Source organism: Trichosurus vulpecula, chromosome 3, assembly GCF_011100635.1.
Source record: "Trichosurus vulpecula isolate mTriVul1 chromosome 3, mTriVul1.pri, whole genome shotgun sequence".
Taxonomy (NCBI): domain Eukaryota; kingdom Metazoa; phylum Chordata; class Mammalia; order Diprotodontia; family Phalangeridae; genus Trichosurus; species Trichosurus vulpecula.
This window is the reverse complement of record NC_050575.1, coordinates 286009832-286027989: the sequence shown is the minus strand read 5'-3', so window position 1 is coordinate 286027989 and position 18158 is coordinate 286009832. Positions and strand designations below refer to the sequence as shown.

At 37.3% G+C, this 18158-nt stretch overlaps 1 protein-coding gene across 1 annotated transcript; it reads right to left on the bottom strand.

The window, feature by feature from the left end:
* Window positions 1-2477: 2477 nt before the first annotated feature.
* On the bottom strand, window positions 2478-4223 carry LOC118843327 (elongation factor 1-alpha 1-like). The gene has a single exon (XM_036750913.1). It carries the CDS (start codon window positions 4158-4160, stop codon window positions 2772-2774), a length of 1389 nt encoding a protein of 462 aa, XP_036606808.1. The 5' UTR covers window positions 4161-4223; the 3' UTR covers window positions 2478-2771.
* Window positions 4224-18158: the final 13935 nt, after the last annotated feature.

The following is an 18158-nucleotide window of genomic DNA, read 5'->3' as shown; positions in this document are numbered from 1 at the left end:
ATATTTTTGTACATATTCATCCATTTCAATTAGATTGTCAAACTTATTGGCATATAATTGGGCGAAATAGCTTGTAATAATTGCCTTAACTTCCTCTTCATTGGTGGTGAATTCACTGTTTTCATTGTTGATACTGGTAATTTGGTTTTCTTTTAAAAAAAAAACAAATTAGCCAGTGGTTTGTCTATTTTTATTGTTTTTTCTCCATAAAACCAGCTCCTAGTTATATTTATTAATAAAATGGTTTCCTTACTTTCAATTTTATTAATCTTTCCTTTGACTCTCAGGATTTCTAATCTGGTGTTTAATTGAGGATTTTTAATTTGTTCTTTTTCTAGGCTTTTTTAGTTGCATGCCCAATTCATTGATTGATTCATTTATTGATGTAAGTATTCAGAGATATATATTTTCCCCCCAGTACCACTTTGGCTGCATCCTACAAATTTTGGTGTGCTGTTTCATTGTCAACATTCTCTTCAATGAAATTGATTATTTCTATGATTTATTCTTTGACTCATTCATTCTTTAGGATTAGATTAGTTTTCGATTAATTTTTAATCTATCTTTCCACAGCCCTCTATTGAATGTAATTTTATTGAGTTATGATCTTTTTAATATTTTTGCTTTTCTGAATGTGGTTGTAAGGTTTTTATGCCCTAATACATGGTCAGTTTTTGTGTAAGTGCCATGTATTGCTGAGAAAAAGGTATATTCCTTTCTTTTCCAATCCAATTTTTCTAGAAGGCAATCATATCTAACTTTTCTAGAATTCTAGTCATCTCATCTTCTTTCTTCTTTATTTTTTTGTTAGATTTGTCTAGTTCTGGGAGGAGAAAGGTGAGGTCCCCCACTAGTACAGTTTTACTGTATTTCCTCCAGTAACTCATTTAACTTTTCCTTTCAGAATCTGGATGCTATATCATTTAATGCATATATGTTTAGTATTGATATTACTTCATTGTCTATGACCCATTTTAGTAAGATGTTATTCCTTGCTAATCTCTTTTAATTAGATCTATTTTTGCTTTTACTTTGTTTGAGATCATGATTGCTACCTCTGCTTTTTTTTACTTCAGCTGAAACATAATAGATTGTGTTCCATCCCCTTACCTTTACTCTGTGTATGTCTCTCTGCTTCAAGTTTCCCGTAAACAACATATTGTAGGATTCTGTTTTTTAAGCCACTCTGCTATCTGCTTCCATTGCATGTGTAAATTCATCCCATTCACATTCATAGTTATGATTGCTATCTGTATATTTCCCTCCATCCTAGTCTTTCCCCTGTTTATTCTTCTCTTTTTCTCCTTTCACCCTCTCCCTCCTCACAAGTGTTTTGCTTCTGACCATTGCCTCCTCCAATCTATCCTCCTCTTCTATCAGCTCCCCCCTCTTTTCTTACCTCCCACCCCTCCTACTTCCCTGGAGAGCAAGATAGATTTCTACATCCAACTGAGTGTGTGTTATTTCCTCTTTCAGCCAATCCACTGAGAGTGAGGTTCCAGCTTTGCCTCCTTCCCTGCCCTCCCCCATTCCCTCCACTGTAAATGCTCTTTGGCACTTCTTTTATGTGAGATAATTAACCCCATTCTACCTCTCCCTTCCTCCTCCCAGTGCAACCCATTTTCTCACCCATTAATTTTGGGGTTTTGGATATCATAGTCAACTCACACCCACATTTTCTGTCTATGCATACTCCTTCTGACTGCTCTAGTAATGATAAAATTCTTAGGAGTTTCAGGTATCATCTTCTCTTGTAGGAATGCAAACAGTTTAATCTTATTGAATCCCTTATGATTTCTCTTTCCTCTTTACCTTTTTATGCTTCTCTTGAGTCTTGTATTTGAAAATAAAATTTTCTATCCATCTCTGGTCTTTTCATCAGAAATACTTGAAAGTTCTCTATTTCATTAAATGTCCATTTTTCCCCAAAGGGATTATACTCAGTTTTGCTAGATGGGAGATTTTTGATGGTTATTCTAGCTTCTTTGCCCTCTGGAATACAATATTTCAAGCCCTCCAATCCTTCAATGTAGTAGCTCCTAAATCCTGTGTTATCCTGACTGTGGCTCCATGATATTTAAATCATTTCTTTCTGGCTGCTTGCAATATATTCTCTTTGACCTGGGAGCTCTGAAATTTTTGGCTATAATGTTCCTGGGAATTTTCATTTTGGGATCTCTTTCAAGAGGTGATTGGTGGATTCTTTCAATTTCTATTTTGCCCTCTGATTCTAGGCTACCAGGGCAATTTTCTTTAATAATTTCTTGAAATATGATGTCTAGGCTCTTTTTTTTTAATCATGGCTTTCAAGTAATCCAATCATTCTTAAATTATCTCTCCTTGATCTATCTTTCAGGTCCATTGTTTTTCCAATGAGATATTTCAAATTTTCTTCTATTTTTTTCCTTCTTTTGAATTTGTATTAATTGCTTCTTGATGTCTCATGGAGTCATTAGCTTCCAATTGCCCAATTCTAATTTTTTTTTTTTTTCGCATTAAACTGTTTTAATGGTCTCAAAATTCTGTGACAGATTTTTGGTCAAGTTGTTTCCATTTAAAAATTACTGATTTTAAAAACTAATAACTTAAAACTGCCACGAAACAAATGGTCCACAAAAAAACATTCCTTTCCTCCTGAAGCTTTTACGATGCATTGTAATCATTAACCAGTCTTTTACTATTAAATTTAAATGGCCAATTGAGACAAACAGTTCTGAGACTGTTCTTCCACCACTGATTAAGACTGGGGGGGCAGGTGTTGTACAGAATATTCATTTAGCCTTCTGGGCCTTCTGGGCAGATTTTGTGACCTTGCCAGCTCCAGCAGCCTTCTTGTCAACTGCCTTGATGACACCAACTGCAACAGTCTGCCTCATATCACGAACAGCAAAACGACCCAGAGGAGGATAATCAGAGAAGCTCTCCACACACATGGGCTTGCCTGGAACCATGTCAACGATGGCAGCATCACCAGATTTCAGGAATTTAGGGCCATCTTCCAGCTTCTTACCAGAACGACGATCAATCTTCTCCTTCAGTTCAGCAAACTTGCAACCAATGTGAGCAGTGTGACAATCCAGAACAGGTGCATAGCCAGCACTGATTTGGCCTGGATGGTTCAGGATAATAACCTGTGCAGTGAAACCAGCTGCTTCCATAGGTGGGTCATTCTTGCTGTCACCAGCCACATTACCACGGCGGACATCTTTGACAGACACGTTCTTGACATTGAAACCAACATTATCCCTTGGCAGAGCCTCACTCAAAGCTTCATGGTGCATTTCGACAGACTTTACTTCAGCTGTAACATTGACTGGGGCAAAGGTGACCACCATGCCTGGTTTTAGAACACCAGTTTCCGCTCGGCCAACAGGAACAGTACCAATACTGCCAATCTTGTAGACATCTTGGAGGGGCAGACGAAGGGGCTTGTCAGTTGGACGAGTTGGTGGCAGGATGCAATCCAAAGCTTCAAGCAGTGTAGTTCCATTAGCATTGCCATCCTTACGAGTGACTTTCCATCCCTTGAACCAAGGCATATTAGAGCTTGGCTCCAGCATGTTATCACCATTCCAACCTGAAATTGGCACGAAAGCTACTGTGTCAGGGTTGTAGCCAATTTTCTTAATGTAGGTACTGACTTCCTTGACAATTTCCTCATATCTCTTCTGGCTGTAGGGGGGCTCGGTGGAATCCATTTTGTTTACACCAACAATCAGTTGTTTTACACCTAGTGTGTAGGCCAGAAGGGCATGCTCATGGGTCTGCCCATTCTTTGAGATACCAGCTTCAAATTCACCAACACCAGCAGCAACAATCAGGACCGCACAGTCAGCCTGAGATGTGCCTGTAATCATGTTCTTGATAAAGTCTCTGTGTCCAGGAGCATCAATAATGGTCACATAGTACTTGCTGGTCTCAAATTTCCACAGGGAGATATCAATAGTGATACCACGCTCATGTTCAGCCTTCAGTTTATCCAAGACCCAGGCATATTTGAAGGAGCCTTTTCCCATCTCAGCAGCCTCCTTCTCGAACTTCTCAATGGTTCTCTTGTCAATTCCTCCACATTTGTAGATGAGGTGGCCAGTAGTAGTGGACTTGCCAGAGTCTACGTGTCCAATGACCACAGTGTTAATGTGAGTCTTTTCCTTGCCCATTTTTTTGGAAGTTTAGCGATGGTTTTCACAACACCTGTGTTCTGGCGGCAAACCCGTTGCGAAAAAGCGCCCAATTCTAATTTTTAAGGAATTATTTCCTTTAGTGAGCTTTGTACCTCCTTTTTCATTGGCCAATTCTATTTTTAAGGAGGTGTTTTCTTCATCCAATTTTTGTACATCTTGGAGATATTGTGGATTCAGTTCCAGACAACCACAATAAAGTGAACATCACAATAAAGTGAGTCACACAAATTTTTTTCTTTCCCAGGGCATATAAAAGTTATGTTGATACTATACTGTAGGCTACTAAGTGTGCAACCATATTGTCTAAAAAAAAATCTACATAACTTAATTTTTAAAAATACCTTATTGCTTAAAAAAAGCTAACCATCGCCTAAGCCTTTAGCAAGTCATAATCTTTTTGCTGATGGAGTGTCTTGCCTCAAGATTGATGTCTGCTCACTGATCAGGTTGGTGGTTGCTGAAGGCTGAGATGGCTGTGGTAATTTTAAGAAATAAGACAGCAGTGAAGTTTGTCTCATTAATTGACTCTTCCTTTTACTTGAACACTCAAAGGCCACTATAGGGTTATAAGTGGATTAATTTCAATATTGTTGTGTCTCAGTACTGGACTTGAGGGAGGCCCAAGGAGAAGGAAAGAGATGGGAGAGTGGCCAGTCAGTGGAGCAGTCAGAACACACATAACATTTATCAATTAAGTTCACAGTCTTACATGGGTACAATTCATGGCATCCCAAAGCAATTACAATAGTAAAATCAAAAATCACTGATCACAGATCACCATAACAGATATAATAATAAAGTTTGAAATTTTTGCAAGAATTACCAAAATGTGACACAGAGACATGATATGAACAAATATAGTGCCAATAGACTTTCTTGACACAGAGTTGCCACAGACTTTCAATTTGTAAAAAACAAAAACAAAACACAATATCTGCAAAGTGCAATAAAGCAAAATGCAGTAAAACGAGGAATACTATATGCGAAGCTGACCAAGGTGTCAAAAGAAAATAAGGAAGAAAAGGGCCAGGTTATGGAGGGTTTTAAAAGCCTAACAGAGGGTTTTATATTTGATCCTGGAGATAATAGGGAGCCGCAGGAGCTTAAGTTTGACATGGCCCAACTTGTATTTAGGAAGATCAATTTGAATTTGTTATGGGGAATAAAAGAGAAGAGCAGAAGATGATATCTAGGTTGCCAGTCTATGAAAATAGTGATACCCTTGACAATAATAGTTTCTATTTTAAGCCATTCTGGGGAGCTGTGTCCCCAAAATAGATTAAGCTATTTCAGCATATATAAAAAACATTCAAACCATGCTCCTATTACAATTTATTATAATTACATAATAAATATATTATATATAATTAATTATAATTATTATAATTGAAAAGTCCATATTAAACTTCAGTCATAAATATAGTCTCTTTAAAGTTTCTAATGCCATAAATTTCTGCAAATGGGGAAACGCCTTCCTTCTTCTCTGTCTCTCTTGTCTTCTTTTGACTTGGCTAGAAGTAGGAACACAGAGAAAATGATATCCTTTGAGAGTTTCTGAAACTTTTACCTCAAAAGCTTTCACTCTTTTTACCTTTCTCTCCCTTGGCCGTACCATTTGATACGGCAGGACATCCCATACCACAGGATAAAGATTCCAAGACTAAGACTACTGTAACCAGAATGGCCTTTGTTTTCTTTGAATGACTCAGCTTACCTCATTGAGCCTCTGGATGCTGTGGCTTGCTCTTCCAGGGCAGGAAGCCCAGAGAGCATGTCAGGAAGCAGAAAACTTCCTGTGTGATGAGTCATGGGGCTGGCTGAGGGGAGGTGTTAATGTCTATGCTAGGGGAAGGGGCCAAGCCAAGAACCAATCGGCCCTGGTCATTCAGGTGGTGCTTGATGATGTCAAAAACTCTATAAGAGGGGAGAGGACAGCTTGAAGCTCTCTTTCCTTTTCTGGTTGGTGTGGGAGCAACCAGGAGCATGACTCTGGGCCAGCCCTTGCTCTCGGGCCGAGCCCAGATGTTGGTAACTATGAATTGTATTGGGTCTGTCTGTTAATATTTGTAACTTGTTTGTGTTTTGGTTTTGAGGTTCAGGGTGCTGGTTTGTTTTCCCCCCGAACTAAATGAATGTTTTGAACCTCAGGGTGCTGGTTTTTCCCCTGAAGTAACTCAATGAATCTGTATTTGGTCTGTCTCTTGATGCTTGTCTGTATGCTCCCCTGAACTAACTGAATGCTAACTGAATGCTGGTGTTTTTTTCCCCTGAACTAAATGAATGTTGTCTGTATGCTAACTGAATGCTGTATTAAAGTAAGCTGGTCAACCCCTTCACCGTGCTTTCCTTGTTTAAGCATATAAAAAGAACCTGTGCTTTCCCGGCGTCCCGGCAGCCTCCTGGGTCCCGGCAGCCCCCTGGGTGCTGGCTGTGGGGAAGTGATCTTACGCCCCCACCGAAGCTGCTAGCTGGGTTGTTAAAACAACTACAAACAGTGCTGATAGTGTATGCTATACTACACATAAAATAAACACTGCTTTTCTCTTTCCTTAGACTCTCAAGGCAACAAAACAAACATTCTCCCATGGTTCTAAACTCTCCTATCAGGGAGCAGGACAGTTATTTAGACAATAGCAAACAAGAATGGTTGCCTCAATTCCAAGATCTTCAAAGAAGAATCAAAAGAAAAATCCTGGAGAAAGCCTTAAAGACCAGCTTAAAAAATGTGGTCATTTTTGCTAATGATATACCATGAATTTTGAATCCTCTGTTTAGCGCCCATTTCTGAGACCTCTGGAAGTAGCGTCACCTCATCATGAATATACCCAGGACCTTGTCTATCCACAGGCTAGATTGAGGACCACTGATTGCCTTAAAACAGGCTGACAGACGATCTTGAGAATTTTCATAAGGATTTAAACCAAGAGTGGATGGCTCTGGTCTTCCCAAGACTAAGACTAACCACAGACTGAATTGGAGCTGCTATCCACTGGGACTGCCTTAAAGTAAGATTTTTTTTAAAAATGCCTAGATGTGAGGAGAGTTTTCTACAGGTCTCATATCAGGCTTAGAAATATTTGAACATTTAAGGAAGAGGCTATCCTCACGGGGTACAGGAATTTATTCTTTCATTTAAATCTGATATTGGCTGAACACATACAGCCTCACAATCAACCTGGGCCCCTAACCTAATTAGAGAAAGAGAACCTCTGCTTATTTTGTCAGCGAATAAGAAGCTAAGGGACATGAGGTTCAGGGCATTCCCTTAGACTCAGTCCAGGGTATCAGCTGAAGAATGAGGCTCTCTCATTGAGACACCAGGTTTACATACTCAGCCCTTACTTTCTATTGTTCCTAAGATGAACCTTGGGAAGTAATAACAACTTCTGGGAAGCTAGTGGTCAATGGATAATCTAAAAGGCATCCTGACGCAGAGAATATTATGCGAGAAGAAATGAGCCAAAACCATAGAGAAATATCACATCACCACTTTTCAAATGACCAAACATCTACCCTATATTCACTGCGGTTTCTGGCAGACATATTAATGGGAAAATGGCTCTTAGGAGTGGGAAAGAAAACCAGTCACCACAGGAGGCTAATTGGATAAAATCTACCTTATGTACTTTATAGCTGTCAGCCACATTTCTAGGGAGTTCCATTCAACCCACTTTATTACCCAATTGGATAATTTCTCAGCCTGGATTCCTGGGGAAACCAGAGAGAATCTCACCAATGGGATCAGCTGACTGGGGGTCAAATAACTCGAGTAGCTGAACCAAAAAGAAAAAGATATATTAAAATGCTAAAGAAGACTGCTTGTTCATAGCACCTTCAACTTCTTAGGGTACAAATTGGGTTTTTATAACTTTTCAGGCCCTCTCAGAGTACACAGCCAAGCAGTAGCATTCTGTAGCAATTTAGGACAGATAAGCAAAAACGTTTCACAGGAGGAGAAATCACTCAAGACAGTAAAGTGAAGGTTTCTATTTCTTATCTAAAAGAAAAGAAGAGAAGGTGAGCAGATACTTTTATAATTGTTAAAGTTCCACTTATAAGACATTAGGGTTGAGCTAGTCATTTAGAGAAAGCTACAAATATCTGCTATTCAAGGACAATTAATAGTTTTTATAACCATGAATAAAACTCTCTGTTTTACTATGCCATTATATAGTTTGAAATACTTTATTTCTCCTTCATAGGGTATCAAAATGTGTTCAAAACATGAAACTTCTCTTGAAGTATGAAATATATCATCGGACCCAGAAATAATAAAACATAGTAGTTTAATGCTCAATAAATCCAAAGTACACCAAATACTGGGAGTCATTACTCCCTATTTGACAAAAATGTGAAGAAAAAAAATCTGGCAAAATTAGGTTTAGATCACTTTTTTTACATCATATACTATAATAAACTCCAAATGGATGTGACCTAATTATAAAAGGTCATATAATTTTTAAAAATTTAGATGAGCAGGAAAGAGGTATCTTTCACAACTAGGACTGAGGAAAAATTGTAAAGTAAAGAAAGCATACAGGTGAACACGGAAGATAAGATGGACAATTCAAATTACATAAATTTAAATACTTTTTTTGTACAAATGTAACTAAACTTAAACAGCCTTTTCACAGAAGTTTTGGTCACCAAGGCTATACCTTTAGATGATCAAAGAAGCTAAATCAGTGCTGTTAGAATTAGAGAAACTTGAACAAAATCTTTGCAGTAAATTTCTCTAAAGGTCAAACATTCAAAATATATAGAGAATTGGTCCAAATATGCTAACAAGAGCCATTCCTCAATAACTAACGTGGTCACAGGATATGAACATAAAGAGCTCAAAGGCAGAAATTTAAACTGTCAGTAACCACCTGAAAAAATGCTCCAAATCACTGAAAAATGCAAATTAAAACTGAAGTTCTACCTCACATTTAGACTGGCAAAAATGACCAAAAAAAGGAAATAACAGAGAGATTATAAACAGGCAAGCACACTAATACAATGTTGGTCAAGGTACAAAAGGGTCCAATCATTCTGAAAAGAAATACAAAATTCTACTGTGCATGCCATGTGAGACTCAAGAATACCACTGCTAGGTATATACCCAAAAGAGATCAAACTGGGAAAGCTCCCATATTCACCAAAAAAATATTTATATCTAGAAACAAAAGGGATCCTCATCAACTAGGAGATGAATGAACAAATTATGGTACTATTTCTCATAAGAAATGGCCAAAGAGACAGATTTAGAGAAACCTATGGGGACTTGTGTGAACTGATGAACAATGAAGCAAGACGCAAGAAGACAACTTATAAATGACTTCAACGATGTAAAGGAAAACTGTGAAAGAGGTGAAGAATAAGACCCACATTTTCAAATATGGACAATATACTGATGTGTTTTTGCACAATTATATTTATTACAAGGAAGGACTTTCATTTTTTTAAGATGTATAGAAAAGAAAAGTATTAGAAAAGACTTAGTTCCTAGGTCCCAGGACATAATATCAAATGATATTTCTTACTTCAATGCATGGTGATCCCACTATGAAGTATGAATACATTTCTCTAATAAAATGAGCCTGGTTATTGGACAAAGCAAAAAATTAGACTCATCTCTGGAGCTTTAAAATAGGCCTAGAGACAGGCAGTTAGCAGTTCTAGTGAATCAAGGAAGTCCAGACCAGGAGTCATTTAGGAAAGAATACACTGAAGAGAGCAAAAGAAAGTTAAGGACTATACAGACAAGCAAGGTAATTAATGTTGCAACTACCATGTTGAATTTTATACTTAAAAAAACAAGATAAATATCTACACATATATACATGTAGGTATAGATATATAATAGATTCAGTATCATAAAAATTTCTCTCTTCTTTATATAGCAGAGATTAGATTGAAGTACACTCCATGGAGCATATATAAAAACAGGCCTGCAAGAGTTAAGCCTGGATTCCAAAGCCCTAGTTGCCTCTTCTGCGTTGTGTTTCTTTCCTGGGCATAGCGGCACAAATGAAGATCCAAAAACTGAAGGCCTAGTCTGAGATGTTAAGAGATCTTAGATCCCTCGCTTGGTGATGGCTACACTGAGAAAATTGCCTATACATCCTCTATAATGCTTCTTGGAGATAGCCACCTACAGGAGGATGAGTCCAATCCCAGGTCTGGTTTCACAAAAGTCAAAGCTGAGTCAAAGGTGAAATGCTGATTCAACAATCCAAACTGAGGAAGGCGGCAGTCAAAAGCAAAACTTTGTTGAGGAGTAGAAGGGGAAAGGGAGAAATAAAAGCATAAACAGGGGGAAATAGGATGGAGAAAAAGACACAGATAGAAATCATAACTGTGAATGTGAATGGGATGAACTCTCCCATAAAACGGAAGCAGATAGCAGAATGGATTAAAAACCACAATCCTACAATATGCTGTTTATAAGAAACACATTTGAAACAGGGGGATACACACAGGGTAAAGGTAAAAGGCTGGGGTAAAATATATTGCACTCCAGCTAAAGTAAAAAAAGCAGGTGTAGCAACCCTAATCTCAGACAAAGCAAAAGTAAAGATAGATTTAATTAAAAGAGATAAGGAAGGACACTACATCTTGCTAAAAGGCACTATAAACAATGAAGCAATATCATTGTTTAACATACATGCACCAAGTGGTATGGCATACAAATTCTTAGAGGAGAGGTTAAGGGAGTTACAGGAAGAAATAGACAGAAAAACTATAATATTGGGAGACCTCAACCTCCCCCTTTCTGAACTTGATAAATCTAACCTCAAAATAAATAAGAAAGAAGTTAAGGAGGTAAACAGAATTTTAGAAAAGGCAGATATGATAGCCCTCTGGAGAAAACTGAATGGAGATAAAAGGGAATATACTTTCTTCTCAGCAGTACATGGCACGTACTCAAAAACTGACCACGTACTAGGGCATAAAAACCTCACAATCCAGTGCAGAAAGGCAGAAGTAGTCAAAGCATACTTTTCAGATCATGATGCAATAAAAATTATTTGTAACAAAGAACCATGGAAAAATAAGCTAAAAATTGATTGGAAACTAAATAATCTAATTCTAAAGAATGAATGGGCCAAAGAACAAATCAAAGAAACAATTAATAACTTCATTCAAGAGAATGACAATAATGAGACAACATGCCAAAACTTATGGGATGCAGCAAAAGCAGTTCTTAGGGGAAGTTTTACATCTCTAAATGCTTACATGAATAAAATAGGGAAAAAGGAGATCAATGATTTGGGCATACAACTGAAAAAGCTAGAAAAAGAACAAATTGAAAATCCCTAATTAAATACCAAATTAGAAATACTGAAAATCAAAGGAGAGATTAATAAAATTGAAACCAAGAAAACTATTGAAGTAATAAATAAAACAAAGAGTTGGTTTTATGAAAAATCAATAAAATTGATAAACCTTTGGTCAATTTGATTTAAAAAAGAAAGAAGAAAATCAAATTACCAGTATCAAAAATGAAAAGGTGAGTTCACCTCTAATGAAGAGGAAATCAAAACAATAATTAGGAAATAATTTTGCCCAATTGTATGCCCATAAATTTGACAACCTTAGAGATATGGATGACTATCTACAAAAACATAAATTGCCCAGGTTAACAGAAAAGGAAGTAAAATTTCTAAATAACCCCATCTCAGAAAAAGAAATTGAGCAAGCCATCAATGAACTCCCTAGGAAAAAATCTCCATGGCCAGATGGTTTTACATGCGAATTCTATCAAACATTTAAAGAACAATTAATTCCTATACTTTGTAGACTATTTGGGAAAATAGGTGAAGAAGGAGTCCTACCAAATTCTTTTTATGACACAAATATGGTACTAATACCCAAACCAGGTAGAGTAAAAACAGAGAAAGAAAATTATATACCAATTTCCCTAATGAATATTGATGCAAAATTTTTAAATAAAATATTAGCAAAAAGACTGCAGCAACTTACCACGAGAATAATACACTATGACCAGGTAGGATTTATTCCAGGAATGTAAAAGGCTGGTTCAATATTAGGAAAACAATTAGCATAATTGACCATATCAACAACAAAACTAGCAGAAACCATATGATCATCTCAATAGATGCAGAAAAAGCCTTTAACAAAATACAACACCTATTTCTATTAAAAACACTAGAAAGCATAGAAATAAATGGAGCCTTCCTTAAAATTATAAATAGCATCTACCTAAAACCATCAACAAGTATTATTTGTAATGGGGATAAGCTAGATGCATTCCCAATAAGATCAGGGGTGAAACAAGGATGTCCATTATCACCCCCTACTATTCAATTTGGTACTAGAAACATTAGCAGTAGCAATAAGAGAAGAAAAAGAAATTGAAGGAATTAGAACAGGCAAAAAAGATGATAAGATGATTCACTTAGAGAATCCTGGAGAATCAAGTAAAAAACTACCTGAAATAATAAACAACTTCAGCAAAGTTGCAGGATATAAAATAAACCCACATATATCCTCAGCATTCCTATACATTACTAACAAAGCCCAACAGCAAGAGATAGCAAGAGAAATTCCATTCAAAGTTACTGTAGACACTATAAAATATTTGGGAGTCTATCTGCCAAGACAAACCCAGGGCCTATATGAACATAATTATGAAACACTTTTCACGCAAATAAAGTCAGATCTAAATAAATGGAAAAATATCAGGTGCTCACGGTTAGGCCGAGCTAATATAATAAAAATGACAATTTTACCTAAACTAATCTATCTATTCAGTGCCATACCAATTGAACTACCAAAAAAATTATTTTACAGAGCTGGATAAAATAATAACAAAATTCATCTGGAAGAACAAGAGGTCTAGAATATCTAGGGTATTAATGAAAAGAAGTGCTAGAGAAGGTGGCCTAGCCATACCAGTTATTAAACTGTACTATAGAGCAGCAGTCATCAAAACTACCTGGTACTGTCTAAGAAACAGAGGTGTGGATCAGTGGAATAGGATAGGTACACAAGAAGGAGAAGTCAAAGACTATAGCAATCTACTCTTTGATAAACCCAAAGAGGCCAGCTTCTGGGCTAAGAATTCACCATTTCACAAAACTGTTGGGAAAATTGGAAAATGGTAGGGCAGAAACTGGGCATAGACCTATCTTATACCATATACCAAAATAAAGTCAAAATGGGTTCATGATTTAGGAATACAGGCTGATACTATAAGCAATTTGGGAGAGCAAGGAATAGTTTACCTATCAGATTTATGGAAAAGAAAAGAATTCATGACCCAACAAGAGATAGCATTACAAAATGCAAAATGGATAATTTTGATTATCTTAAATTGAAATGTTTTTGTACAAAAAAAGCCAATGCAACAAAGATTGAGGGAAGCAGAAAATTGGGAGAAAATCTTTACAATTAGTGTCACTGATAAAGGCCTCATTTCTAAAATATACAGGGAAGTGAGTCAAATATATAGGAATACAAGTCATTCCCCAATTGAGAAATGGTCAAAGGATATGAACAGGCAGTTTTCAGAGGAAGAAATTAAAGATATCTATAGGCATATGAAAAAATGCTCGAAATCACTACTGATAAGAGAAATGCAAATCAAAACAACTCTTAGATATCATATCTCTCCTGTCAGATTGGCTAAAATAACAAAACAGGAAAATGATAAATGCTGGACAGGATGTGGGAAAATTGGAACATTGTTACATTGCTGGAGGAGTTGTGAGCTGATCCAGCCATTTTGGAGAGCAATTTGGAACTATGCCCAAAGGGCTATAAAAATGTTCATACCCTTTGACCCAGCAATACCACTTCTAGGGTTGTATCCCAAAGAGATCACACAAGTGGGAAAAGGACCCATATGTACAAAAATATTTATAACAGCTCTTTTTGTGGTAGCTAAGAATTGGAAATCAAAGGGATGCCCATCAATTGGGGAGTGGCTGAACAAATTGTGGTACATGAATGTAATGGAATACTATTGTGCTATAAGAAATGGGGATGATACGGATTTCTTGACAACCTGGATAAACCTACACAATATAATGCTGAGTGAGCAGAGCAGAACCAGAAGAACATTATACACAACCAAAGATATATGGATTCTGTGAGGACTAACCCTGATAGACTTTGCTCTTTTCAGCAACACAAGGTGCAAAGACAACTCCAAAGGACTCACGATGGAGAATACGGACTTCATAACAACCTGGAAAAACCTACACGACATAATGCTGAGTGAGCAGAGCAGAGCCAGGAGAACTTTATACACAACCATAGATATATGGATTCTGTGAGGACTAACCCTGACAGACTTCGCTCTTCTCAGCAACACAAGGTGCAAAGACAACTCCAAAGGACTCACGATGGAGAATGCTATCTACATCCAGAGAAAGAACTATGAAGTATGAATGCAGATTGAGGCATGCTTCATGCTCACCTTCCCCCCCTTTTTTTTTCTCTCTTTTGTTTTTGTTTTTGGGTTGTTTCTTTTTTTTGTTCTGTTTCTTCTTTCTCATGATTCGTTCCATTGGTCATAATTCTTCTCCACAACTTGACTAGCGTGTAAATTAATTCAATGCGAAGTTATACATGGAAGTTATATGGGATTCCATGCCATCTTGGGGAGGGAGGGGGGGAAGGAGGGAAGAAAATCTGGAACTCAAAATTATGTAGAACCGAGTAGTGTAAACTAAAAATTAAAAAAATAATAATAATAAAAGAAGGGAAAAAAAAAGAAAGATAAAGTAAAAAAAAGTATGCTTCAATCTGTATTCAGATACCATCAGTTCTTTCTCTGGGGATGGATAGCATTTTTCATCCTAAGTCCTTCAGAGTTGTCATGTATTGTTTTATTGCTGAGAATAGCTAAGTCATTCATAGCTGATCATCTTACAATATTGCTTTTACTTTGTACACAGCATATTTCACTTTGCATCAGCCCATGCAAGTCTTTCCAGGTTTTTCTGAGAGCAAACTGTTCATTGTTTCTTATAGTACAATAGTATCCCATCATAATCACATACCACAACTTGTTTAGCCATTCCCCAATTGATGGGCATCCCCCGAATTTCTAATTCTTTGCCCCCAGAAATGAGGTGCTATAAATATGTTTGTACATGTAGGTCCTTTTCCTTTTTGTTCTTTTTATCACTTTTGGGATACAGACCTAGTAGTGGTATTGCTAGTTCAAAGGGTATGCATAATTTTATGGGATGCCTACCTTTGGGCATAGTTCCAAATTGCATGAGCTCACTCTTGAAGGAAGCCTGTGAGCCATTAAAGTAGACAAGGAAATGAACAAGAAAGTATAAAGGACATATCAGTCATTCTGACTGAACCAGGTTGCATGATCATAGACCTGGAAAATGCACCCCTTTCTATTTTTCACTGGGGTGGGGGTGGGGGGGTGGAGGGAGAGAGATCAGCCAAGACAGAAAAGTAGAAGGAAGTAGTATAGCCAAGCTCTCTCCTACAACAACTCCACAAAGATCTAGAACACATAATATTGAGTCCTGATTGGGAAATCCAAGGAAAAAAAAATCACAGTTGGGTCATTTTTCCAATGTAAACACTCAGGCACTGAACAAAGGTCTGCCCAGGACTATGCACTCAGGGCCTAATTAGCTTAGTACCAAAAGGTGTGAAAGCCTTCCTGCAAGCAAGCCTCCCCCTAAGCAAGGTCCTCCTTAAGCAAATCCCTCCCCCAATGGGCTCTATGTAACTCAGGATGTATCACAACTGGGTACATAGGCCTATTAATGGGCAGGAAGATCTTCCTGTTCCATTAACGTTGCAGACGCACAGAGTCCCCCTGTGCATGCAGCAGGAATAGGTATCAATTTGCAGCACTTTCACTCATTACCCAATGCTGGATCACCAACCCAGGGTAGACAGAAGAGGGGACCTGAATCTGAGGGTTTGGGGTAGGTAGTACAAGGAATGGTCACAGGTGCTAGGCTGTGTAATGAACAAACTGTCAGTATGGAAGCAAGCAGTGACTGTGTGGCTCTGACCCTGGGAGTAGGACTGGATCTCAGCTATGGCTCCCAGACCAGTCTGAAATCTCTAACAGAATAACCAGGACAGGAAGCCCTGACCAAAAGGGGTGCCTAAAAGTTCTTTTATTATGCACTTGCAGAGTTTTCTAGCTTACTGGTAGTAAGATCTGAGTCCAGCAGCAGTCCATCGGAGCTCCAACTAAGGTAAGCCCACATTTGTGCTGCTGAGACCTAAAACCAGGTCAGGAACTTACATTGTTCAGACTCCAGCTCCTCCTTGAATCAGACTGCTTTGGGCACATGGGAAACTTGCAGATCCTCAGTCTGAGCTGTCCTTGAACTCCTGGTGTAACACAATACTTAATACCCCAAGAAAGCAGCAGCAGGACCCAAGAGGATAGAAAATAGGGTCAAATATGGCCCAGACAGTCCTTCCAGAAGTGCAAAGAACCTGGCCATATCACAAAGCCACAAAACAAGACTAGAAGAATGAGCAAATAACAACAAAAAAGAATCCTACCAAAAAGAGTTATTATGGCAACAGGGTTACTTGAGACACAAACCTAGAAGAGAATGACTCCAAAACATTTAAAAGCAAAGACTAAAGAAAAAACATAAAAGCAAAGCCTAGTCAAAAAACAAAGAAATAAAGTTTAGGGATAAGTTCAATTAAAATTCCTGATAAATAAAATTCAGATAAAAACCTGAATTTTAAAAAATTAAAGTTTAATAATGTTGGTTTTTTTTTTCAAATGAAATGAGAGTATTCAATTGGAGAAAAAAATGAGAGCTATGGAAGAAAGAAGTGGAAAAAGATTAACAGCTTGGCACAAGTGGTGCAAAACATTACCCATGCAAAAAACTCCCCAGAAAATTAGAACATAACAAACAGAAGGTAGTAATTCCACAAGACAATAAGAAATACTAAAGCAAAATCTAAAGACTGCAAAAATAGAAGTTTAAGGTATCCCATATTAAAATCTGACCTGGGAAATAAATCAAGAATTGATCATTTAAGAATTATTGGACTACCAGAAAGACAAGACCAATCTTAAAGAAAACTGCCCAGATCTTTTAGTACTAGAGGGCAAAGTGGAAATAGAAAGAATCCACTGGTCACATCCCGAAAGAAATCCTAAAATAAAAAACACCTAGGAATATTATAGTCAAAATCCAGAACTTCCAATTCAAAGAAAAATTACTACAAATACTCAAAAAGAAAAAATTCAAGTATCAAGGAATCATAGTCAGGATCAAACTCGATTTAGCAGCCACCCCTATAAAAGAGCGCAGAGCTTAGAATACAATATGACAGAAAGCAAAGGATATAGGCTTATAGCCAAGAATAATTTATCCAGCAAAACTAAATATAATCTTACAGGGAGAAAAACAAATTTTTAATGAAAAGAGGACTTTAAATTCCTGATGGAAAGACCAGAACTAAGTAAAAACTCTGAAATACAAACACAGGAGTCAAAAGAAACATTAAAAGGTAAGTGAGAGAAGATGGAGGCCCCTCAGAATCCATCATCAGGGTTCATAGAGTCTAATATAACAGAGAGCCTAGGAATATTTTTGTTGAGTTTTGATGCTTTGAAATGAATTAAAGGGAAGGTGAAAAGGAATTCGAGGGAGTAGGGGGAAGAATGAAGAGAATGGGGGGGGGAATTTTCATATAATTTGGATATGCAGATTATATAAACAAGAAGGAAGGAGTGGCAGTAGCATGTGACACTTGGGACCTCATTTTCATCAGAACTGGTCAAAGGAGAAAGTATACACACATATACGTATGTATATGTGTATTGTGTGTGTATACATATATGTGTATATATATATATACATACATACATATACATGCACAACTGGGTATAGAAATACATTTCACTCGACAGAGAAATAGGAAAGAAATAGGAGAGAAAAGAGAGTAAGAGGGAGGGCAAATTAAGGGAGGAATTAGTTCTAAACTAAACAAGCTCTAACT